Below are 26887 nucleotides of genomic sequence, written 5' to 3' on the forward strand. Positions count from 1 at the left end.
CCACATCTCCCACACCCCTTTCCCCCCCAAGAATAGTCAGTCCATTCCCTTTCTATGTCCCTGATTCTATTATAATCAACAGTTCATTCTGTTCATCAGATTATTTATTCACTTGATTCCTAGATTCACTTGTTGATAGATGCATATTTGTTGTTCATAATTTGTATCTTTACCTTTTTCTTCCTCTTCCTCTTCTTAAAGGATACCTTTCAGCATTTCATATAATCCTGGTTTGGTGGTGATGAACTCCTTTAGCTTTTCCTTATCTGTGAAGCTCTTTATCTGACCTTCAATTCTGAATGATAGCTTTGCTGGATAAAGTAATCTTGGTTGTAGGTTCTTGGTATTCATCACTTTGAATATTTCTTGCCACTCCCTTCTGGCCTGCAAAGTTTCTGTTGAGAAATCAGCTGACAGTCGTATGGGTATTCCCTTGTAGGTAACTGAGTTTCTTTCTCTTGCTGTTTTTAAGATTCTCTCTTTATCTTTTGCTCTTGGCATTTTAATTATGATGTGTCTTGGTGTGGTCCTCTTTGGATTCCTTTTGTTTGGGGTTCTCCGAGCTTCTTGGACCTGTAAGTCCATTTCTTTCACCAGGTGGGGGAAGTTTTCTGTCATTATTTCTTCAAATAGGTTTTCAATATCTTGGTCTCTCTCATCTTCTGGCACCCCTATAATTCTGATGTTGGTACGCTTGAAGCTGTCCCAGAGGCTCCTTACACTATCCTCGCATTTTTGGATTCTTTTTTCATTTTGCTTTTCCGGTTGGATGTTTTTTGCTTCCTCGCATTTCAAATCATTGACTTGATTCTTGCGCTCCTCTGGTCTGCTGTCAGGCGTCTGTAAAATATTCGTTATTTCAGTCTGTGTGTGCTTAATTTCTAGTTGGTTCCCCAATATAAGATCGAGGGTCTTATTAGTTTTCGTGTAGATCTCATTAAGTTTATCGGCAGCTTCTAAACAGTTCTTGAGAGACCTTAAAAGTGTGGTTCTGAACTCTATTTCTTCCATTGACAATTTTGTCCTGTTTCTTTGTCTCCGCATTTTGTTATGCTTCCTTGGTGCACCCCCTAGTGGTCTTTGTTCGCAGTCTTATAGATAAATCTTGATTGTTGTAGCTAATTCCAGGGAGGGTTTGACCTCCAGGCCAAGTGGCTATGAGAATCAGCTGTGTCAGCAGTGAGAGAACTTCTGTCCTCTAGGGAGGTGCTAATCTAGCCTTTGCCTGAGGCTATCTGGCAAATGTCTCTGTGCAGGGCGGGTCACACAGGATCAACAGGGTGGGCCTGAGAGAGCAGTTATGGCGGCTCTCAGTCCTGTCCCAAGGGGCTCTGCCTCTCTGAGTCCCAGCACCCGCTGCAAAGCTCGGAGAGAAAGCTGCACTCGCTCTGACCGAAGCCAGACAGTCCCGCTTCTCCCGTTTGAGTCTGGGTCCCTAAAGACTCGCCGGGATCTGGTGCTCAGAGTCTGCGACTCCCTCCCGATTGAAAACAACAACCGCGCCCTCCGCCGCCAGCCCGCTCCGCGCACTCCGCACCTCAGAATTTGACTTCAGCACTGCGCCTCCTCTGAGTGTCCATATGCGTTTCTCTTTCCTCCTAGTTGTAGGACTTCCACTCAGCCAGCGTTCCTGTGGTTCTGGGTGATGTCCCTTCCGTTTTTTGGTTTCACTTTTGAAGTAGTTGTTCAAAGCAGCAAACTCCGGCGTTAACCTATGCCACCATCTTGGTTCTCCCCCCATCTTATTTCTGTGACTCACTTTTTTTGTTGTTAATCCTCATCTGAGGATATTTTTTTCCATTGATTTTTAGAGAGAGTGGAAAGGAGGAGGAGAGAGAGAGACACATTGATTGGTTGCCTCCTGCACTCCCCCTGACTGGGCCTGGGAATGAGTCTGCAACTGAGGTGTCTACCCTTGACTGGAATTGAATCCACAACCGTTCAGTTAGAGGGCTGATGCTCCAACCACTGAGCCAAACTGTCAAGGGCTCACTTACTTTCTTATTTTCTATTACTCTACCACATCTCTTTCTCTGTAACTGCACTGATTTATCAGCAGTTACTACAATATGTCATTTTCTGTCATTCCTTGATGCTTTCATATATACTGTTCCCCCTGCCCTTCCTCCTTTGTTGATCTGGTTAAATCCTACTTGACAATTAAGACTCAACTTAAATATCCCCTTCTTTAGGAAATCTTCCCTGGAAACCACAGTCTAGGTTAGGTGCCGCCTTCTATGCTCCCATAGTCTCTTACTCTTATCTCATTGCAGCACTAACACATTAATTACAATGATCTGTTTCCCTACCTGTTTTCCCACCACACTGCTTGAGAGCATCACCTTATATGATTCTACTGGAGGCCAGGTGCATGAAATTTGTGCACTGGGTGAGGGGTGGTGTCCCTCAGCCCGGCCTGCGCCCTCTCATAGTCCGAGACCCCTCGCTCCTTACCACCTGCCTGCTAGCTGCTCCTTACCACTCAGCTTGCTGTTCCTTAGCACTGCTACTGTGCTTGCTAGCCGTGAGCCCGGCTTCTGGCTGAGCAGCGCTCCTGCATTGAGCCTGTGCCCCCTGGTGGTCAGTGCACATCATAACAACTGGTCATTCCACTGTAATGATTGCTTAGGCTTTTATTGTATAGCTACCCCAACACTTAGCACAGGGCCTGGTCCAGAGTAGGGATGTGGAAGACAAAAATTTGTCCTTGGCTCAACCATTGTGCAACCTTATACAAATCGTTTGGCTTATTTAGTTCCAAAGCCTAGATTCTCTTACTACTCTGTAGCCATGTAGACCTGGTTTTTGCCAGTTAGCCTAGGGGACCCATCACATGAGGCCTAGGTCCAAGGGCCAGATTCTTTTTGCAATGATGATTCAGGGCTTGATATTGACATCATATTAGAAAATGAAGATCTCTGCCTCACTCTAGGTACAGATAACAAGCTGCTAGTAAGAGCCAGGAGACAAACCATTCAGAGAGACAAACCAAAGGTTTAGGTCACAAACTATCTTTAGGGAAGACCACTTTGGTAAGATTCTAAAGGTGTCTTAGAGTGCTCTGTATCCAGAGTAGCCAGATAAAAAGCTAGGTTTTAGATGGCTTTTTTTGACTCACTATGGTTGTTAGTCACTCACTCCTTTCTCCCACATTACCCCATATATCCTTCTGACCTAGCACCTATCATACTGTATTATATATTTTCTTATATGTCTCCTTCTTTAGAAGGGAGCCTTTTATAATGGAGATCACGCAGATTGATTTCTGTATCCAGTAATTCACCCAGTACCTACCAGATTAGAAGCCAATGAAAGCTTGGTGAATATATGAATGGTGAAAATAATAATACGTAGTTAATATTTATGTAGCCGAAACAGGTTTGGCTCGGTGGATAGAGCGTCGGCCTGCGGACTGAAAGGTCCCAGGTTCGATTCTGGTCAAGGGCATGTACCTGGGTTGCGGGCACATCCCCAGTGGGAGATGTGCAGGAGGCAGCTGATCGATGTTTCTAACTCTCTATCTCTCTCCCTTCCTCTCTGTAAAAAAAAATCAATAAAATATATTAAAAAATATATATTTATGTAGCTTTTATGTATGCTAGGAGCTTCCCATATCTTCACTGTACTCTTATGATGTGAGAACTCTGATTCTCGCCATTTTATAGGTGACAAAAAATAAGGCACAGAAAAGTTAAGTAACTTGCTCATGGTTTTTCATCTAGTAAGTGGCAGATACCAAATTCAAACCAAGGCACCTGATTCCAAAGCCCACATTATTATTATTATTATTATTATTATTATTATTTTTAACCCTTACGCTAGAATACATTTTTATTGATGAGAGAGAGAGAGAGAGAGAAGAAAGAAAGAAAGAAAGAAAGAAAGAAAGAAAGAAAGAAAGAAAGAAAGAAAGAAAAGAAAAGAAAGAGGAAGGAAGGAAAGGAAGGAAGGAAGGAAGGAAGGAAGGAAGGAAGGAAGGAAGGAAAGAAAGAAAGAGGAAGGAAGGAAGGAAGGACGGACGGACCATTGATTGGATGTGGAAACACATCCCAACCAGGGAGCTAACCTGTAACCTAGGTATGTGTCCTGACCAGGAATCTAACTAGCACCCTTTTGGTGTATGGGAAGATGCTCCAACTAACCGAGCCACCTGGCCAGGGTCCAAAGCCCACATTCTTTTTTTTTTTTTTTAAGATAAATCTATGTTTATTGACATGGAAATATGGCCAACACATAGTAAGTGGAAAAAACAAAGAGCAAATTCTAGAAGATACATTTTTCCTATTACTCATGTAAACATGGAAAAGAAAGTTATTATTATATATTCTACACACAGAGATATTGATAAACAATCATCTTCAGAAGAGTCCACGATTGGGGGAAGGAAATCAAGAGAAACACAAATGTATTCATGTTTTCCTTTTTCTCCAAGATTCAGTTAGGAATATTTACAAATATTCATAAGAGTTGAACAAAATGTAAAGACCCATAAACCCACCTAGATTCTCTAGTTTAACACTCTTATTATACATATTCACCATTTATCTAATTTTTTTATGCATTTTAAGTTGCAGATGTCAGTAGACTTCACCCCTAAACACTTTAGCACGCATATTAACTAAAATTGAGAGAGAAAAATTACATTAGTGAAACATACAATTCTCTAATGTACCAATAGGCGGCTTCTGACAAATGCATTCACTTATGGTTCAACCCCCTCCCAGTCAATCCCCGTGCCTTAAAGGCAAACACCAATTTGGGCTTTTTTTCCATCATAGGTGTTACTTGTTTTAGATTTTCACAAGTGAAATCACATAGTATGTATTCTCTTTGGTAAAGCTTTTTTAAACTAAGTTGTCCAGGTTTTGTGTTATCTGTAGTTAGTTCCTTTTTACTGTTGAGTACTATTCTATTGTGTGGACATACCAGTTTGTCCATTCTTCTGCTGATTCAGGACACTTGGGCTATTTCCAGTTTGGAGCTACTATGAATATTTCTATACAAGTATTTTAGTGGATATATGTTTTCATTTCTCTTGAGTAGACACACGTAGGAGTAGAGTTGCTGGGTCATGGAGTAGAGGTATATTTACTTTTGTATGAAACTGCCAGACCTCTATCTAAAGTGGATACAACAAGTATTATATTTTAGAAAGTATTACAGTTAATTAACAGTGGTTACCAAGGGTAGAAGCTGAGGATGACAACAGACTTACTGATTATCCACATTTGTATTGTAAAAATCAAACAATGGTATTACTTTTGTTATATGAAAAGAACAAAGCCAAGAGTCCACATTCCACGTAAGACCAGTTCAGGCTTCTGAGGTCAGCCCAGACCACTCTTAAGTTCTAAAGCAGAGGTCAGGAAACCATGGCTGCTGCTTGTTTTTGTAAATAAAATATTGAGGAACAGCTAGGCCTATTCGTTTATATATTGTCTGTGGCTACATTAAAGCTACAATAGCAGAGCTGAGCAGTTGCCACAGACACCATGTGGCTGGCAAAGCCTAAAATGTTATGTGGTCCTTTAAAGAAAAAGTTTGTCATCTCGTTCTAAAGCATTTACATAAGTTTTGTTTTTCATTGCAAAGTGACATTTGAAACTGTCTCATGCAACTTTTCTCTTATAGAGGAAACTAAGACCCAAAGATTTTAAATGAGTTATCTAAGCTAAGATGGAGATGTGTAACTAATATTTAGGTCTATATTCTGAGTCCTAATCAGACCATCTTCTTAGTATTTTGTGTACTTCTCTAAGATTCATAAGTAAAAAATGTATTTATCCCAATAGGCTCACTTTTACTATGAAGCCCTATCCGGAAATTTCTAAGTGAATTAGAAGTTTAGTAGGACAGACTCATTGTGAGCTAAGGGGAATTATGCCTTCACATACATGTATGTATACAAATAAGACTTTCAGTGTGCAGCTATACCAATTGACCCACAATACTCCCAACTTTAGCCCAAGCAATAGGTGAATCACAAGCTGGAACTAATTAAATGACAATTTGCTCATTAAAAAAAATAGTAAAGGGGAGCATTTGAAATTGTGTTCCTCAGCATATATCATCAGTTTGGCCCAAATAAATGCATAAAAATTCTCTTAAAAAATAAAAATAAGGGTGTACTATGTGCTAATTATTGTAGGGATATAAAATGCAGATGTATATCATACTGTGAGAACAACCAGTTAGTAGGAGCAATCCTATCTAATAAATATGCTAATTAACCCCCATGCCATCGCAAAGATGGCGGCACCCACAGCCAATAAGGAAGGAATATGCTAATTGACTGCCACACCCTCAAAGATGGTGGTGCCCACAGCCACAAGATGGCAGCACCCAGTCCCCTCAGCCCCCCAGGGCAGGCCTGAGGTGCAGGCAAGCCTCAAATGGCAGCTGCCCAGCTGCCCGAGGCTTGCACTGCTGGCAGTGGCAGCAGCAGAGGTGTGATGGGGGCGTCGCCTTCCCCGATCGCTGAGTCGCCTCCTGCCTGATAGCTCCTGGACTGTTAGAGGGGGCAGGTTGCCAAAGCCCACATTCTTAATCCCTGTGTTGTATGTGACTAACTGACCAGAAGGCTGACTGAGTGACCAACTAACAGCTGTGTGAAGGAGAAGCAAAGTAAACACTGGCAATCTTCCTGTCAGACAGTTCTTTTTGGGCTTTGAAACCATAAAAGTAAGTAAGGGCTTCATCTGGAGGCACCAGTAGTCCATTAGGCGAAAGAGATACTGATTCAAGAGTCCATTTCTTATTCCTTATTATTTCTCTGGCAAGATAAGGGATTGACCAAGGCAAGGATCTGTCCTGGCATATCCCTGGAAGTATGGATATAGCTCAAGTGCTAGGGAGTAATACTTACTGCTCCATCTGCTTGGAATGCCCTTCCTCCGGGTATTTACATGGCTCATACCTTTATTTAATTTTCTGCCCAAATGTTACCTCATCAGACAGGGCTTTCCTGATTAGAACTGATGTAGCATTGCTCTTAATCCTTTTATCCTGCTGTATTTTTCTTCACTGTATTTATCACTACCCAACACTTATTTGTTTATAAATGTTTAGTTTGTCTTTCTCCACCAGAATATAAGTACCAGGAATCTGTGACTTTGTTTTGTATACTGTTATATTCCTAGCTCCTAGAACAGTGCCTGGCAAGTAGTAGTAGGTGCTCAATCTATGTCTTCCCCCCAATGAATAAATGATTTTAGAGTTTGAGACCAGCTTTCAAGGACTTTCATCATTTGGCCTCAGTAATACCACTCTCTTGTTCTATATGTAACCCTTGGACTCCAGATAAACTCTGTGTTCTCTGAGCAGACCCCACACTTTATAATTCTGTGTCTTAGCTTGTGTTCCTTTTCTCTGATGGGCCTACATTTCTGTCCACCCAGATTCTGACCAGTTCTCAACATCTGTCTCTTACTGAATGAATATGAATATGTATATGAAGAAATAATTACTACTGAATTCATATTAAATCCTAGGCATTTTCAGACATATGAATTCATTTATTTCAACAACTCTGGGAAACAGGTATTGTTAGATAGTAAGCTTCCTCGGGGTAGGAGTCTCTGCCTTGATCATTGCTCTGTTCCCAGTGCCTGGCACAAAGTAGTACAAAATAAATGTTTTGAATGACTGAATGAATATTTTATAAAAGGGGAATTGAGACTGGTTAAGTGATTTATCCCTGCTGGTCCATGGCAGATAGGATAGAAATCAGGGTCTTCTGGTTTAAAGTCTAGTACTTGTTCTAATATATTCTACTAGTGGCCCGGTGCATGAAATTCGTGCACGGGGGAGGGTATGTTCCTCAGCCTGGCCTGCACCCTCTCCAATTTGGGACCCCTCGAAGGATGTCCTACTGCCAGTTTACAGGGATCGGGCCTAAACCTGCAGTCGGACATCCCTCTCACAATCCAGGACTGCTGGCTCGTAACCACTCACCTGCCTGCCTGCCTGCCTGCCTGATTGCCTCTAACCACTCTGCCTGCCGGTCTGCTTGCTCCCAACTGCCCCCCCCCACTGCCAGCCTGCTTGCCCCCAAATGCCCGCCCGCCAGCCTGGTCACCTCAAACTGCCCCCCCTCTGGCCTGCTGGCCGCTACCTTCCCTCCCCACTGGCCTGCTCATCCCCAACTGTCCCCCTGCTGGCCTGCTCACTCCAAACTGCACCCCCCCACTGTCCTGATCACCTCCAACTGACTCCCACTGATGGCCTGCTTGTCCCCAACTGGCCCCCCTGCTGGTCTGCTTACCCCCAACGGCCCTGCCCCCCACCAGCCTGATCACCCACAACTGCCCTCCTCTCTTGGCCTCTAACCGCCTCTACCTTGGCCCCGCCACCATGGCTTTGTCCAGAAGAACATCTGGAAGGTCTCCCAATCTAATTAGCATATTACCCTTTTATTAGTATAGATTAATTATTTTATAGAATGGGCATTTTATTTCAGATGGTTTCCCATGGCATTTTTTCTAAAGAAGTAAAAATTACTTTAAAAAATGTTTCAGGAAAACTTTGAGAAATTTACAGTATCTGCTTTTCTTCCAAGAAAGTTGTCACTTTTATGCCAGAGTGAGAATTATTTGTATGCTTTGTATGTCAGCATTGGGCCACTGTGACTGGGGGGCACTTAGCTTGACTTGAGAGTAATTATCTTGCTCACTGGCTGGGAGGGAGGGTGTGTGGCAGAGGAGATAAATACTCGGTTCTGGATTATTCATAGATTGCTGACTTTCTGGATTGATTGTGCAAGCCCCTCCTTTTATTGATGTCCACCTTCTATTGACAGACATCTACCCTGGTAGAGAAATGAGATGAAACTCTCTTTCTTTTCATTGTAAAAAGCATTTGAATTCCTAAGGTGTGATAAGGCCTCCCAGCCATCCACAGTCAAGGTACACATTTTCATGGAGGATGTTCCCACTCTTCAATAAATCAAAACAATTTTTTCTTTTAATTTAAACTTTCTTCTATAACTGTTTTCTTGTTACTTAAAAGCTGGTTTTTTTGAAACTACTTCCAAAGCTTTTCAAGCTGTATATGTCCTTGGAATGAATTTATAAATTAGAATTGAGCCCGGCCAGTGTGACTCAGTGGTTTAGCATCGACCTATGAACCAGGAAGTCACAGTTTGATTCGAGGTCAGGCCACATGCCCGGGTTGTGGCTTGATCCCCAGTACGGGGCGTGTAGGAGGCAGCCGATCAATGATTCTCTCTCATCTTTGATGTTTCTTTCTTTCTTTTTTTTAAATATATTTTATTGGTTTTTTTTTACAGAGAGGAAGGGAGAGGGATAGAGAGTTAGAAACATCGATGAGAGAGAAACATCGATCAGCTGCCTCCTGCACACCTCCTACTGGGGATGTGCCCGCAACGAAGGTACATGCCCTTGACCGGAATCGAACCTGGGACCTTTCAGTCCGCTGGCCGATGCTCTATCCATTGAGCCAAACTGGTTTGGCCCACTGTCTGTTTTAATTTGTCTGTTCGTTTTGACTCTGTCATATGCTCAAACTTCAGTGGAAGTCATGAGAACCTATTATTTTTGCCTGCTCCCTCCTTTACTTTGGAAATATTCTTTTTTACTCAGAGGGACCTTTGATGTAAGGGATTGTTTCCAGTTGCCAACTGTTTTCTTCCTTGCCAAGTAAAAGAGTTGTTGTGAACTCTTCGGCGATGCCTTCCCCAGGATATTTGCAGGTGTGGTTGGGAAAAGTCATTTCATCCCCAACCTTTGCATCTCAGGTGCTGAGGTGCCGGGGGTGCCATGGCAATCACGGGGAAGCCGGCCAGCCGGCACCCCCGGCCCCGGAGAATCCGGGGTTGCCGGCTGGCCTGCGCCTGGGCTCTCTCTCCCTCCAATCCACAATGCAATCACCGGCTGCAGGCAGCCCAAGCCCCCGGCCTGGGGTAGTTGCCTCGCCTGCCTCCAGGCTTTCTAATGGCGATCACCTGCTGGGGGTTGGGCAAAGGTGGCTGGCAGGGCCGCCTTTGCCCACCCTCAGCTCTTGCCTGCCGCCTGGGTTTCCAATCCCATTCACCTCCCATGATTGCGCCTATGTATGCAAATTAACCGCCATCTTGGTTGGCACTTAATTTGCATATCGCCCTGATTCGCCAATGGGAAGCATGTTGGAGGTACGGTTAATTACCATGTTTGTCTATTATTAGATAGGATAATAACAAGCAGTATTCTAAAATGCCCAGAGATTTGTCAATCCTGAATAACTTATTTTTTTGTGGTTATCTAAGGATAAAACAGGTTTTACTCATTTAATATAAATATCTTTCTCAAATGGAAAAGGCCCTTTCCTATCTATGCAACACAGGGTGGAGGCCAGGTTATATCTTTACTATTTGAGAAGCTAACTAAAAATCAATTATTGGGGTTCCCTACTGATATATATATATAGGATAAATGTCTTTCCCCCCTATTTACTTCCATAAGAAGTCTGTCGGGAAGAGTGTTGCTGTTAGTTAGAAAATAAATACTGATGGGATGTATAATAAATGATCCAGGATCCACAAGTAGCTATTGTTTGCTCATTCATTCATTTATATATATTCTTTTGTTCATTCAGTAAACTTTACAGAGTACTTAGAATTATGTAGTCTTGTGTTAGATACTGAAAAATACATAAATGGAAAAGACAAGTTCCCTATCAAATTGCTTATAGTATAATGGAGAAGAGAGATATGTGACTAAATAATCATATAACATACATGAAAGTAAAGAACTATATATAGCCGAAACCAGTTTGGCTCAGTGGATAGAGCGTCGGCCTGCGGACTGAGAGGTCCCGGGTTCGATTCCGGTCGAGGGCATGTACCTGGGTTACAGGCACTTCCCTGGTAGGGGATGTGCAGGAGGCAGCTGATCGATGTATCTAACTCTCTATCTCTCTCCCTTTCTCTCTGTAGAAAATCAATAAAATATATTTTTTAAAAAAGAACTATATATAAAGAAAATGCTAAGTAAGCAGAGAAGGGAGAACTAGTAGTTATTTTGCAGGTTTTATAATGGGGGGTTTTGAAATGGGCTCCAAAGACTTTCATTAAGTGAAGAGATAGAGCTGGGTTTTTAAGGATTAGTTGGTGCTTAGGAGGCCAGAGGAGGGAAAAGAGCTTTTCTGGAAATAACAAAGACCTAGAAGTCTGAGAGCAATGTTCAAGGATGAATAAATAAATAATATAAGATACTGATTCTAGAAGAGGACTCCAAAGTTAAGAGCTACAGCAGAGGCAGCCTCTAGGACAAGACTGTGAAGTGCAGGTCATCTGTGTTGGGATCAGTTAGATTGTTAGTCCCATAGTTTCCAATGGCAATATGCACACTTCAGCAGGGCTCGCACAAGACAATCAGTTGGGGTGCCATAAGAAAATACTAGAGCTTGTATTTATATTGCAGTTATTTTTATCTCACACTTTAATTTTTATATCTGTTTTAAACTATATCTAATGTCAGTACATGAATCTGATTCATAAAAAGATATTCATATATTGGCAGTGTGTGCTCAAAACCTTTTTGCAGGTAGATTATGTCATTAAAAAGGTTTGGGGGAAACAGGTTTGAGACTACAAATTTAGTCACCTTATTCAATCCTCTTATGAAGGACTGTTTATTGCTGAAAACTCTAGGGGTTAGCCTTCTCTGATTCTGTGTAGTATTGCTATTTTTCCCCGAGATTTAGTCTTTGATCTCTCTAGGGGCCACATGGACAGGCTCAGGGGGATGAGAGACTGATCATAGACTACCTCTGGTTTGAATGTCCTACTAGGATTTGGATATATGATTCATTTGGAGCCTGCATCTGTATTAAGTTCTCCTTGCCTTTCACTGACAGCCACAGCCTCTCTGTACCTGCTGTTGCCTCCTTCCTCACTTTGGCCCAGGGAAACTTCTCATTTTCTCTTCTGGAATGAGAAAGCATTTTAACTTTTAGGTACTTGAACTGTAGGGACAAAGGACTCTGATGATATCTCAACTTGACTGCTCAATGAGCTCTTCATGCTGGGACATGGGGTTGCTATCTGACAAGAATGCAGCCCATTCTGGCTTATTTTATTTAGACTGCAGTGACTCTGGTTGAACAACACCATGCTGCCACGCCCTACGTAGGTAGGGCATCTGCCTAGGTAACAGAATGATATGTTTTTTTGGGGGTTTTTGTGTGTGTGGTTTTTTAAAAATATATTTTATTGATTTTTTACACAGAGGAAGGGAGAGAGATAGAGAGCCAGAAACATCGATGAGAGAGAAACATCGATCAGCCGCCTCCTGCACATCTCCTACTGGGGATGTGCCCGCAACCCAGGTACATGCCCTTGACCGGAATCAAACCCAGGACCCTTCAGTCCGCAGGCCGACGCTCCATCCACTGAGCCAAACCGGCCCCGGCAACAGAATGATATGTTGAACACAGAAAACAAAAACTAAAAACAACTGCCTTGAGGTTTGGCCTGGCATATTGAACCATTATCCTTTTCCCTATAGCTTAGCTCTATAGCGCTGAGTGTGTACAGAGTCGTTCCTCGCTGGATTGCAGTGACCCCCTTATAAACCCTCTGCCTCACCTAATGTAGTGTTTAGAACAGTAGTTTTCAGTTGGGGGCAATTTTGTGCCCTAGGGAACATTTGGTAGAATTTGGAGAAATTTCTGATGGTCGTGACTGGCAGCATGTCATTGGCATCTAGTGAGTAGATGCCAGGGATGTTGATAAACATCTTACAATGCACAGGCTACCACCCCACAATAAACAAGTATCCTGTCCAAAATGTCATTGGTGAAGAGACTGAGAAACCCTGGTCTGGAGTGACTCCTTCCTGTCTCCACTGCAGGGTAGGGTACAGATAGAGGAGTTCCTGCATGCCAAAGGTCTGTGCTCAGGCTTGTATCAAGGCGTCCTCCCAATAGACAAAAGGCCTTTGTAGCACCACTGGCCTCAGGCCTTCCTAGCAATAAAAAAGTGGACTTCTTTCCACTCCATATGCCCAGCAAAAAGGCCCCTTTGTCCTGGATGGGACTGAGCTTTCTTGGCAGCAGTGGCAGGAGTGTGTTTTTCTCTGTACTTTACAGGCTAGCACTTGTCTGCCTGCCTCATGTCTGTGTGTCACTCTACTACACCTTTATTACCTGATACTCCAAACCATAGTAAGTGATCACATTTGTAATGTGTGTGGCTATATATTCATTTTCAGGAATAATGGCTAGTACACTCTACTTTCTGTAATGCTTCTTTAATCCCAGCTCTGTCATCCCTCCTTTTCCAAGCCCTAGAATTTGAACATATCTCTTGGAAATTAATTACTCTTTTCTTTACACAGTATTTTAGTCTAGGAATTAGAAATTTGGCCAAGCAATGACTAGGCACTCTTCACTTAAACCTCTAGCATCTTGTCTTCTAGGATATAGCTTTAGGGCACTATACCTGCTTCATTTCATCCCATGGCACCTTTCCCTTCTCACCTCCGGTGTCTCTGCAAATAGTCTAATCTATCTCCAAAGTCTGTTGGCTTCAGAACTTTCCTCCTGAGCTCCAGTAGCTTCTTGAGAACATCAAGAGATTGGAGCATTTATGCATTCAAATTTGTTTCATTCAGGATATCTTTCTGAGGGTCTACTTTGGACCAGTGCTGGGTTCCATTGTAGGGGAAGGAGGAGAATGAAGGGACAGGGTCCAGCCGTCCAACTTCTCTATCTTATGTGAGAGTGACAGAAACAACCTAAGATCTCAGGTGTGCCTACCAGAGGAATGCCTATTTTTTTTTTTTTACAAGCATTTCAGAAGTTAACCATCTACACGATTGGTATATTAGTCTAAGGAGATTGCTGTTCAGCCCATAGTCAGAATGTTTTTGGAAGTTCTCACTTAGGGTAGTTATTCTTTGAGTAAATTCTTATTAATGCCACTGTATATGAAGCTCTATTTTAGAGACAATGGGGGGAGCAAAAATGAATGGGACATGGTCTATATGCCTTAATGTTTTCTAATTATTAAAAGGAAATTAGACAGCATTCTAATGAAAGACAGTTTTTTTATAGTGATAGGAATCTTAAGCAAGGAGGATGATAAAGCTTACCATCTCATTCTGCTTCAAAACTTTTTAGGCTTCTTGCTGCTCCAGTAGTTTTCAGAATTTGTACATTGAGGAATGTACAAATTCCTTGTAAGGGAAATAATTTATCTCAGACCTAAAATGCTAGCTTAAATTATTTTTACTGTGCCAAAACCAGTTTGGCTCAGTGGATAGAGCGTCGGCCTTCGGACTGAAAGGTCCCAGGTTCGATTCCGGTCAAGGGCATGTATCTGGGTTGCGGGCACATCCCCAGTAGGAGATGTGCAGGAGGCGGCTGATCGATGTTTCTCTCTCATTGATGTTTCTAACTCTCTATCTCTCTCCCTTCCTCTCTGTAAAAAATCAATAAAATATATTTTTTAAAAAAATTATTTTTACTGTAATGTTACTTAAATGTGTATAAACATAAATGAGGTTTAAGTTGCTATATAAAATTTGTATGCAAATATAAACAAAAATGGATTTAGATATTAAATAAAAACTAACTTCAAATCCAATAAAATGATACCATTTTACTGAAACTCAGTTGTCCCTGGCACTTTAAGTTCAGCATGCCTTTATTACTGGCTGCCATCTGACGACTCAGTCCTCCCATCATCTTTCTCTATTCACACTACTATGAAACTTTGATTTATGTTATACATCATGATGTCATTTGACCTTCACCTTGGTTCAAACTTATTCCTTGTGCATTAAGTCCACTTCTATTCCTTTCTTTTAAGTTTGTTATCTAGGTGTCTAAATAACACACACATATTAAAATTATTTTTAAAGGATTATTTTTTAAATCACAACATTATACCCTGGCCAGTTGGCTCAGTTGGTTGGAGCATCGTCCCATACACCAAAAAGGTTGTGGTTCTATTTCCGGTTAATGTTTCTCTCACATTGATGTTTCTCTCTCTCTCTCTTTCTCTCCCTTCCTCTCTCTAAAAATCAATAAAAACACACCAGTGGTTCTCAACCTTCTGGCCCTTTAAATATAGTTCCTCATGTTGTGACCCAACCATAAAATTATTTTCGTTGCTACTTCATAACTGTAATGTTGCTACTGTTATGAATCGTAATGTAAATATCTGATATGCAGGATGGTCTTAGGCAACCCCTGTGAAAGGGTCGTTCGACCACCAAAGGGGTCGCCACCCACTAGTTGAGAACCGCTGCCCTAGCCGGTTTGGTTTAGTGGATAGAGCGTTAGCCTGTGAACTGAAGGGTCCTGGATTCGACTCTGGTCAAGGGCACATCCCTGGGTTGCAGGCTCAATCCCCAGTAGGAGGCGTGCAGGAGGCAGCCAATCAATGATTCTTTCTCATCATTGATGTTTCTATCCCTCTCCCTTCCTCTCTGAAACCAATAAAAAATATATTTTTTAAAAAAAACAAAACAACACACACCATATCCTTGGGTAAGGATTTTTTTTTAAATCACAACATTATAATATTGAGGAATGACTAGCTACCGTGGCCATGTAGGGTGATGATGTAATTCTACATGTTGTTAGTGATCACTCAGTAATTATGTCATTTAGAATTGGCTCTTGTTGTGACAGAAAATCTTTTCAATCTGATATAAACAGAAGGGGAAATTTACTTGTTACACAAAATTTAAAAATCTGTCAATAGGGCTAGCAACTTGTGAACTGACTCAGTGCTTAAGTGACATCATTTGGATCCATCTATCTTTATATAGTATCATATAATATATGTAATTAAATGTAATTTATAGTATAATGGAGAAGAGAGATATGTGACTAAATAATCATATAACATACATGATATAACACCTGCCTTCACTTTTCCTGCTGCTAGTAATTACAGGGGTGGGAAAAAGTTGCAAATATAAAAAACAGTTTATTCTTGTATTGTTATTAATGTTTTTCTCCATACGAACAACTGTAAACCTACTTTTACCCACCCCTGTGTATATACATAAATAAAAAGTAGAGTGTGTATTCCTTTTTTTATGTAGGATTTTATGGGAGAATGAAATGTTAAACTCATAAACATGTGTAAATGTTAAGGTCAGTGTGACTGTGACAGCAGATGTGAGCCTTGCTTGGTGTGCTGGAGTCATGGCTTTGCTGCTCTCTTCCCACAGTGTACAACTGGACCGTGGACGAGGTGGTGCAGTGGCTAATCACATATGTGGAGCTGCCTCAGTATGAGGAGACCTTCCGGAAGCTGCAGCTCAGTGGCCATGCCATGCCAAGGTCAGGAGACAACTGGGTTCTCTCACTTGTAGTACAGGAAATGGGCTGGGATTGGCCTGCCTTCAGGTTACTGTGGCCAGTTAAATGAGGTTACACCCTTTTTAGGGTAGAATCTATAGACCTCTCCTCTTCTCATATCTTCTGTGCACTTGCCATAAAACAGATGACTACTTAGAATCCATTCTCTTATTTAATATTTCTATCAATACTGGGAATAGTACTAATAGCTGCCATTTATTGAGTGCTTAGTACATGCTAGACACTCTACTTCAACACTTTTTATACAGTATCTCATTTAATTCTTACATCAAACTCTGTGGTGTTTCTCTTTATTGCTCTTTCACGCCCCCTTCACCCAGCTGTCTCTTTTGTTGCCCAGGAGTCTCTGGGGCTCTTTTAGCCTCCCCAGAATTATGCATATCAGTTAATCTACTCTAAAGAAATTGTGCAGAGGTGGGGGCTGACTGCCATTGGACACAGCCTCCTCTCTGGAATGACTCCTCCAATAGGTATTGTGCCCTAGCTTTGCCTCCTTTGCAGGCATAATATGCTAGGGCTTGGGGTGTGAGTGGGGAGGAGATGGAGTACTGCTTGGACTTCTTGTTATATCAAACTAGTGCCATATGTCATTCAGTGATTAATCGTTTTACTTATTCATTCAACGAATATTTACTGGGTACCTGCTCTGTGCCAAGCACTTGTGCTGGGTGCTGGGGATAAAGGTGACAACAGCCTGCTCTTGTCCTCAAAGGGCTTACTGTCTGGTAAGTGCTGATTGTGTATATGTATATTCTGTCATCTTATTATGTAGGTGCATCTGGTTATGAGCTTCAGCAAAGGGGAAAGGGGAGGGGAAAGCTGTTGGAATGCCCACACATTGTAGTCTCCAGCCACAGAACTACCAGACACTGCTGTCCAGGCCCAGCTGAGCTGGCTGTTCCCTCTTCTGCTGCCTGTAACTTTCTCTTCATAGCTCTCCCTGCCCTGGAGAGAATAATAATCTTAATGTTTGTGCATCCCTTTATAGAGTGCTTTCTTACCTATTATTTTAATTGATTCACACAATTCTGGGAGGAAGGAATTACTGTCCCAACTTTTAGCTGCACAAACTAAATTTCAAATATTTTATGATTTATCCAAGCTGGCAAGTGGCAGAACTGGGATTTGAACCTAGGTCTGCCTGGTTCTAAGTGCCCTGCTTTTTTCACTGCTTCTCCCACTTGCCCCATGCAGTTGAAGATGGATTTCCTGGAAGTATTCAGTTCAGTTCTATTTGACAAATTTTACCAAGCACCTACCATATGCCATGGGTCCTGAGGACAAAGACAAGCATTAGACCTCATATCTGCTTTTAGGAACTCCAGGTTTGATGGACGAAACAAGCAATTGAATAGATGATTGATCATGAAGCGCCAGGATTTAGGTTTCTTTCTCATTACCCATGGAAATAGTGGCAGTGCCTTGTGGATCACTGGACCGTTTCACCTTGAGGAATGGCTATGCTTGGATTAAAACTAAAGCCTACGATAAGTCAGTTCCCTGGTCATGGTCTTACTTAGCCCTCCTGTGGCTAGGATTAGATCTAAGACCAGATCCAGCTAGGCTGGGCTCAGGAATAGAGGAAGCCAAGCTGTGGTACTCTGGTAACAGCAGAAGCATGGAGCCTTCAGTGCATAGAGTAGGGATGGTTCTAAGCCCATCACTAGGTAGCACGATACAATGGAAAGAATCCAGCAGATTTGAGTTTGTGTCTTGGCTTTGTTGCTTACTTGCTATGTGACTAGGCAAGTTACTTAATTCTAAGTCTCAGTTTTCACATCTGTAAAGTGGAGCTAATAATATAACTGAGTTCTTAGAATCATGAGAAGTAAATTAGGTATTGAATGTAGTGTCAGAACAGTACAAGATACACAGTAGTTGCTTACTAAATGTTAGCCATAAATGGTTTTCATTTGTTTCATAGCTTAGAAGTAGATAGCAGTCAAATTCATAGGTTTTTTTTGACAAATAGACTGTACAAAAGATGACACTTGTTTTGCTCAGTCAGATGAAGTTCAGTACAACTGGTAGAAGTGCTCTAAAGAGGGTCTCCAAGAATTTTCAGGCTTATAGGAAGCATCTGATTTTACATAAGTTTACACAGAAGGAAACTGAGGCCTTAGGGGAGGGACTCAGCAGCTTGTGATTAGACTAGTCACTCAATGATAGAGCTGACCCCCTACTTCCTATCAGTGTCTCCTTGCCTCTCTTGTAGGTGGGCTCGATTGCTTCTCAGACTAGAGAAGGAAGTAGCTGCTCCTGTATGCTCAGGCAGGAGTATAAACACACACTCTGATGTCAGAAGCTTCTTTTCTATCTGGGGAAACAAAGATATGCATTTGAAAAGAGCTCTAGCCCTAGCCATTTGGCTCAGTGGATAGAGGATCGGCCTGTGGGCGGAAGGGTCCCAGGTTCAATTCCAGGCAAGGGCACATGCCTGGGTTGTGGGCTCAATCCCCAGTAGGGTGCCTGCAGGAAGTAATTGATCAATAATTTTCTCTCATCATTGATGTTTCTATCTTTCTCTCCATCTCCCTTCCTCTCTGAAATATATCTCTATATCTCTATATATAAAAGCATAATGTGCAAATCGACCAGATGGCAGAATGACCAGTCGGCTATGACATGCACTGACCACGAGGGGGCAGATGCTCAACACAGGAGCTGCCCCCAGCCCACAGGCCCCGATCATCTGAGCCTACCAGCCAGCTTCTTAATCCCTCTCCCTGGCTGGCAGGCTCCAATTGCCCAATGGGGAACTGGGAACCGGGAACTGGGGGTGGGTGGAAGGGGATGCAGGCAGCACCAGGGCCCCGATTGCCCCGCTGGTCACCCCACACACAGAGGGCGACCAGCGGTGGCGGCAGGGGGCAGGGCTGGCTGCTGGCAGCCGGGGAAGATCAGCCCTGATTGCAGGCCAGGCCTAGGGACCCTACCTGTGCATGAATTTCATGCACAGGTAGGGTATGGAGAGAGAGAGAGAGAGAGAGAGAGAGAGAGAGAGAGAGAGAGATTTTTCTAAAAAAAAATAAAGAAAAGAGCTCTGACTTTATGGACTAGTTAGTACAGTTGTAAATGCTCACTTGTGGGATCCAGACAAGTGGCTTTTCAATCTTTCATATCTTAGACTCTCCTCCTCCTATACCTACTGTGTTCTAGCAGAAGAGAAACAAAGTTCAGTTTTTCCAAGGTCATTTTCTTGTTTACAGGCCGTGTCTTATTAGAGTTATTATTAACAATATGATTGAAGGTCATAAAAAATTACTGTATCTGATTGGGAGTAAATTACGGTGACACAGGTATAAGCTAACAAGATATGCAGTATTTGTCATCAGCAGGTTTATATTTAATGACTGTTAAATATATTCATTATTAAATATATTTAATTGGGTTAGGATTAGAATAATTCAGAGGTCCCTAGAATCACTGGGTCATGTAGTGTGACATTTTGACAAGGACTGGACAAGAGAATGTATTTATAAATGTTGAGTGTGGAGACAGATATATAATGAATAATCCCTATAAGGGGAAGTGCATGGAAAGTTTATACCTGGGTGTGGAAATGGTCACAAATGAATATCCTTAGAGACTAGAATACTCAGGAAAGGTAGACATGTGGAGAATGGTGAACAAATTATTGGTAAATGTTATGTGTCTCTGCATATCCACCACTGAGATCCATCGGTATAGACCAGTGATGGCGAACCTTTTGAGCTCGGCGTGTCAGCATTTTGAAAAACCCTAACTTAACTCTGGTGCTGTGTCACATATAGAAATTTTTTGATATTTGCAACCATAGTAAAACAAAGATTTATATTTTTGATATTTATTTTATATACTTAAATGCCATTTAACAAAGAAAAATCAACCAAAAAAATAAGTTCGCGTGTCACCTCTGACACGCGTGTCATAGGTTCGCCATCACTGGTATAAACTCTGTATTCTAGCATGCAGAAGGGAACAGCCACCAGGTGCTAGGAGTCATGGAAGTGTTCCTGGAAGAAGTGAGGAGTTTTACCAGGATCCTTCCTAGCTTTGCTGGCAGGGAACTGAATGCCTACTCTTTGCTTCAACAGGCTTGCTGTAACCAACACCACCATGACAGGGACTGTGCTAAAGATGACAGACCGGAGCCATCGGCAGAAGCTGCAGCTGAAGGCCCTGGACACAGTGCTCTTCGGGCCTCCTCTCTGTGAGTCTTGTGGAGAGAAGGGCTGCTGGTGTGCCATGGAACCCAAGGCTGTTGGGGTGGCTGGGCTGAGGTCTTGGGTCTCCTGGGCACACCTGCCTCCACAATTCCTGCTGCTGTTGAGATATTAAATGGTTTTACATTTTAGTCCAGCCAGATATCAACATCTATTCATTAAATACATTAATGAAACATCTGCTTTGTGCCAGTGCTGTGCTGGAAACTGTAGGAAGACCTGGATGAATCATATTCTGCCCTAAGGGGATAAAATGAATGTTCTAGAGAGGTACACAGTGCTTCTGAATTCCAGAGGAGGGGTGGAGAAGGCATACTATAAAAGAGGTGGCATGTGAGCTCTGCCTGTAAGGAGAGGTAGGGCTGTATTTCATTCAGGTGGCCAGAGAGGGCATTGTGGTGGAGGAAACAACCTGAGGAGGAACACAAAGGCTAAAATATGAAAGTTATGCTCAGGGATAAAAGTAACCGATAAGGGCTGAATGCTATTTCGCTTCTCCCTGCTCTCACTGTGGGTGTGCAGAATGTATGAAGTAATTGTTGAACATGTGTGTTCTTGGACAACCAAAGAGGACTAAGTAGGCTTTCACTGAAGCAATAGAGACACACTCAGGCCTAAGGAAGGGTGTTCCCTTCTGCCAGGAGTTAGTCGAGAGAATTAGGTGGTCCAGCTCCTGAAGATCTGCAAGAGTCTGACATCCTTTTTCTTATTCTAAGTGAACTCAGGGGAAACAAATATTTCTTAGAAGATTAGCCTTGATCAAACAGGCTCTTAGGGTTCACTCCCCACCCTTTGAGATCTGTTGGCATCAGTTGAGGATGCCAACAGCAGAACGCTATAGAGCCAAGGACTAGTCCAGAGAAGCAGCTGGCATGTAGGGTGGGAAATGGGAAGTGACTGCTAATGGGTATGTGATTTCTTTATGGAGTAATGATAATGTTTTAAAATTAATTGTGCTGATAGTTGTATAACCTTGTAAATATGCTAAAACCATTGAATTGCACATTTTAAAAGAGTGAATTTTAGGGTATATGAATTATATCTCAGTCACCATCATTATGTACTTCTAGATTCTTTTTAAAAACATAACCTGAGGGTATTTTTTTTCCCATTGATTTTTCAGAAGGAGGGAGAGAAACATCTGTGTGAGAGAGACACATCGATTGGTTGCCTCCTGCATGCGCCCCAACAGGGGCCAGGGACAAACCTGCAACGTAGGTGCATGCCATTGGCCAGGAATTGGACCCGAGACCCTTTGGTCCATGGGCTGACAATCTAACCACTGAGAAAAACCAGCCAGGGCCCTCTAGATTTTCTTGTAACTCCTGGACTTTCATACAGAGAACTTAAGTTTAGGAAAACACATTGGTCTCTTTTAAAACCTGCCACTCACGGTGTGACCTTGTATAGGTCACTTTTCTCGGGATGTGTTTTCTGATTTGTATCATGAAACAATTGAGCTAATGGATCCTTAAGATTCCAGCTGCTACATTCTATAATTTTTTGGGGAAACCCTTTGGCTGATAGGGTCCTGTGTAAAAGACAGGAGGTCTGTTCCTTCCTATTACTATCTATATCCTTTTCCTTTAGGAATTCTGTGGCCCTTGGCTTATCAAGTGATCTTTGGCAATTCAGTTCTCCTGCCTACACTTAGATTTCCTCACCTGTAAAATGGACTTGGTCAGTAAGGCTGTTCCTGGCTCTCTCACTCAAGGACTCAGATAGAGCTAGGTATACTCCTGGGAACTAAGATTTTGGAATCCAGCAGCTGTCCTGATGGAAAATATTGTTTTTATCCTTGCCTACTGAGGCTTGTTAAAGAAAATTTTTGAAAATTGCCAGCTGAAATTTGAGGAAAATACTAGGAAGCTCTTTGCCAGGAGACTCTGCAAGGGTGGGGCCCTGCCTGGTGGGGTCCTGCAAAGAATCCCTTGATCTGTGTCACTCTAGGCTTTGTGTTCTCATCTGAACATGGACTGAAACCTCTAGTCCAGTGCTGTTCCCTGACCAGTGCCCATGCAGGATTTAGAATGAGGGCCTATGCTAGCTCTGACCTGTGTTCTTCACCTGGTGAGTTCTTAGGGCTGTGGTTCTCACGCCTCATCATAAGGCATGTAGTAGATAAATACTCCAGAGAACCTGGGCCAGTTACAACTGCCAGCCATGGCTACCTTAATGAAAAGCCTGCTGTTGGTCTGAGGTGTGAGAAATCTTAAAAGCAGAGATTGTTTGTGCAGTAGCCAGGAGGGTCTGCTGAGTGAGCATGATCCATCTACTCACAGCAGCTTCAAAGCTTAGAAAGAGGGAAAAGGGATTATACTGGCTCAGCAGAGGGTCACCTCAGAGTCCATTTGCTGATAGTAGATGACATCTCAGTCTTCCCCATGTGGCCACAGAGCAGCACATGGCTCTTTACAGACTTTTCCACCCTGCAAAGTTGGCTCTAGGCTTGGAGGCCCATGTGGGGCTGCCCTAACTGTGCCAGTAGCCAGGTGTTAGGTATAATCTGAGAAACCAATGCCCAATGCAGTGTCCAGTTGGAGGCCTAAGCTGATGTCTCACTCTGGCAGCAGATCATTCGTTGAGGGAGCTTTTTCTTCTCTGCAGATAATTTCTCAGAGAAAATGAGGCTCAGAGAGATGAGGTGAGTGTTTAGAGTTCATTCAGCATTTAAATGGCAGAGCCATGACTCAAACCCAGGTCTTTAATTTATATTTCATTGCTCTTTTCTACTCTGTAATCCCACCCTCTACTTGTGTAGAGGAAACAAATTATTATATAAAGAATTCCAGCTTTGAAATCAAGTAAACTGGCTCTGTCACTCAGATGTTTTGTGACCTTGAGTATATTCCCAAGGTTCTATATGTCCCAGTTTCTTCTAAACAAATGGTAGCTACTATTTTCAGTGTACAGTACAGTATGTCTGCTCTGGTCAGTCCTTGGCTAGGGACTACTGTGCCCTTGGTGCTTCAGCAGGAGTATTGAGAAGGGTACAGGGAGAGGCCTGCCAAGCAATTGTTGGGGTTGGGGAAGTTGTGGAGAGGAAAAGACAACACTACACCTGTCTTCCTTCTTCAGTGACTCAAATAATAGGGAAGAGTCCTTGGTAAGCAGGAGTGGCTGCCTCTCTGGCAAAGCTTGCTCTGGTCTGTCAGCTCTATCTTTACCTTCTTTCTCCTTTCTGTTATGTTCCAACTCACCCTTCAGCCTTCTTCAGAATGCCTTTCTAGCCTCTTCCCAGGTATTCGCAATCCTTCCCTCTTACTCTCCTCTGGGAAGCCATAGCCCTTTGTACCTGACTCCTTTATAAAATTCTGTTTCCCTGTCTGATACCATTTAAACTGGGAACTCCCCGGGAGTAGAAATAGCTTTGTTCATCTGTCATCAGCACTTAGCAAAGGCCCAGCAAGAAGTAGGTGTCAAGTGATGTTTTCTAGAAGATATACAGAAGGAGGCTGGGCCTTGCCAGAGCTACAGGACTGAGGGGAGTTGGGAGAAAATCCTTTCCAGCTTGGTTGTGAGGAGAACTGCTACCTGTGGAGCATCTTTGGATAGGTGAGGCAATTAGAGCACTTTTAGGGCTATAACCAGAAGGGAGGTGGGCCCAGGAATAGCTGTTCCAGGTTAAACAGACACCTCAACACAGAAGGCTATGTAAATGACAAAAGAAATTCTTAGCACATATTTCAGCAGGTAGGAATGAATATCTATAGCTGCTTGGGGCAGGGTATTGTGGGCAGTAGATTGGGAGAGGGAATTCCAGAAAGTGATAATGATTAGAGGCTCACTTCTCAGTGATAACTGGAACCTTGAAAATTTTCACCATTACCCCTAACTCTGTTGACATGTCAGCATCTAATTAGTTTACACTCTCCTATGCTGCCTTAGGCCTGATTGTGTGAACAGTTGACCTCATTTTGCTAAAATCTATTTATAGCACTCAGGCTAGGAATTTTGCCACCCTCTGGGTTCTCAGGTCTCAGCCAGCTTCCCTGGGTTAGCTTTGTTCATTTGGCCAGCCACATCTGTTCTCATGAAAACTCCATCGTCTCTCTGCCCAGGCTATGTTCTCTGGGTGCGAGGTGGATGCTGAGAGCTGAGCTTGTGTAGGGGCTGTGTAAGATAGCTGGCCATATTCTTCATGTCCCAGGAGCTGGTATTTGCCCTTCACATGCACTTTATATTATACAGCCCCTCCCCCATTTTCAGTCTAAAACCTCTTCTTACCGCCTTTGCTGAGCACTTGCTCTGGTCAGGCTCTATGCTACATATGGAGCTACAAAGGTAAATTAGTTTTGTGCTTGGTCCTGAGGAACTCACAGACTATCAGAAAGAAGTGACTCACATGAAAGCTGAAAAACATACAAGATAGTCCCTGAGATAGTTAGAGATAAGTCATGTTTACCTGTCCAAAGAGAGGGTTGATCAGGGATCCTAGTTCAGAGAAGAGGAATGGAAGGATCTCTGTGGACTGTGCTGGGCTGGGAAGGTAGGTTGTAGGAACTGAAGAATGAGAGTGGGATTATGATGAAAAGAAGTACATCATTAGTTAGGCATAGACTAGAACTTGATTTCTGTATTTCCCCCTCTTTTTCTGACACAATAATTTATAGATTCTGTATTATTCAGGGTTCAACAGAGTAACAGAGCCAATAGGATATGTATATAGATATGAATAAGAGGAGATTTATTATAGGAATTTAATAAATCACGTAATTGTGAATGCCAAGAGACCCATGATCTGCCATTGGCAAGCTGGAGAACCAGGAAAGCCAGTGGTGTAATTCAGCCCAATTCTAAAGGCTTGAGAATCAAGGGAGATGATGGTGTAAGTTTGAGTCCAAAGGCCAGAGAATCAGAGGGCTGATGGTGTAAATCCCTGTCTGAGTCCCAAGACCCGAGAACCAGGAGCACTGATGTAAGAGGATGTCTCAGTTCAAGCTGAGAGAGCAAATCCACTCTTCCACCACCTTTGGTTCTATTCAGGCCCTCAGCAGCCTGAGGATGAATGGATGATGCTCAGTCTACCAATTCAAATGTTAATCTCTTAAGAAGACAACCTCACAGATGCACCCAGAAATAATGTTTTCCCAGTCAAGTTAACATAAAATTAACCATCTTAGATTTATTTAGCACTCTGGGGTTCAGGTCAGGGCTCCTCTGAAGGGACCTGACAATTCTCATATCAGCCTTCCAGCCTCCATCTCTTCCTCAAATCCCACATCCACATTCCTAATTATCTATTGGATAAGTCCATCTGAATGTTTCCAAAACATCTCTAAGCGTTCATTTACAAATACACATTTGATCTCTTTAGCAATTCTATATAACGCATTTTACAGCTGAGGAGGCTGAGATCCAGATGGGGGAAGTGAATTTCATAACAAATTGGGGAAGAGGACAGCATAAAACCTAGACTTTCTAATACTTGGTGTAGGATGCTTTCTTTGATGGCAGAATTTCTCTACATGAGGCCTTATGTTTAACCTTTTAAAGGTCTGTCCTGATGGCTAGGCCACAGTCAGCTCCCAAGATGTTATTTGAAGGGAAAACTGGGGCCTTGGAACTCTTAAGTCACATTTTGGCTAGATCAGGAGATATAGACCTCTCCATGGTGAGAGATATTTGTATGTAACAAAGTGGAAACAATACCTGCTGCATGAGTATGAAAGTTGTCATGACAAAATGGGTGTAGTAGAAAGACCATGCAATCAGGCACAGCTGGATTTGAATCCTAGCTCTGCCACTTTTTGTGAACTCCAGCAAGTCATTGCTCCTATGAGCCACAGTTTTCTGGTCTATAGAATGAGACTACTAATACTCTACCTTAGAGAGTAGTTGTAAGAATTAGAGATGGTGAATATAAATATCTGATACATTGTATATTTGCTCTATTTTAGTTCCTTATATGGATTAAGGAGAGGGAAATATCATATTTGAGGCTGATCAGTAACAACTCAGTCCCACAAATATTTATTGAGGGCCTCTGTGTGTTAGTCGGTGCTGTGCTAGGCACTGATGTACAGACAAGTAACAATCAAGGGCCACAGAGTAAATCAGCCATATTAGACTCGTTTTCTTCCCACCACACTTGGTGGCTCATGGAATGTGACAGATAGCATAGCTGAGCTTCACCTCTGCATTTGAGAAGGCAGAAGGATGTAAGTATGGGGTGGATGCTTTACATTTAAGTAAAGTCAAAACTGGTTGAAGAGATCCAGCAAGTACTGATAGGTGGAACAGTATTACTTTAGATCAGGGGTGGGCAACCCCTGGCACACGTGCCAAACATGGCACGCCAGTAACTTTTGCTGGCTCGCGAAACCCTCTCTTATAATCTTCCATTT

At 42.6% G+C, this 26887-nt stretch overlaps 1 protein-coding gene across 12 annotated transcripts in view; it reads left to right on the forward strand.

The window, feature by feature from the left end:
- STIM1 (stromal interaction molecule 1) overlaps positions 1 to 26887 on the forward strand; it is a 228975-nt gene that overhangs the window by 175765 nt on the left and 26323 nt on the right. For all 12 annotated transcript variants that reach the window (XR_009454416.1, XR_009454417.1, XM_059708614.1 and 9 more), the window contains 2 exons: positions 16185 to 16296; positions 20412 to 20527. Coding sequence is in view for 10 of the 12 variants with exons in the window: in XM_059708614.1 (XP_059564597.1) it covers positions 16185 to 16296; positions 20412 to 20527 (228 nt within the window). In the remaining 2 variants the exon portion in view is untranslated. The remainder of the gene's footprint in view (positions 1 to 16184; positions 16297 to 20411; positions 20528 to 26887) is intronic.

The sequence above is a fragment of the Myotis daubentonii genome, chromosome 9 (assembly GCF_963259705.1).
Source record: "Myotis daubentonii chromosome 9, mMyoDau2.1, whole genome shotgun sequence".
NCBI classification, from domain to species: Eukaryota; Metazoa; Chordata; class Mammalia; order Chiroptera; family Vespertilionidae; genus Myotis; species Myotis daubentonii.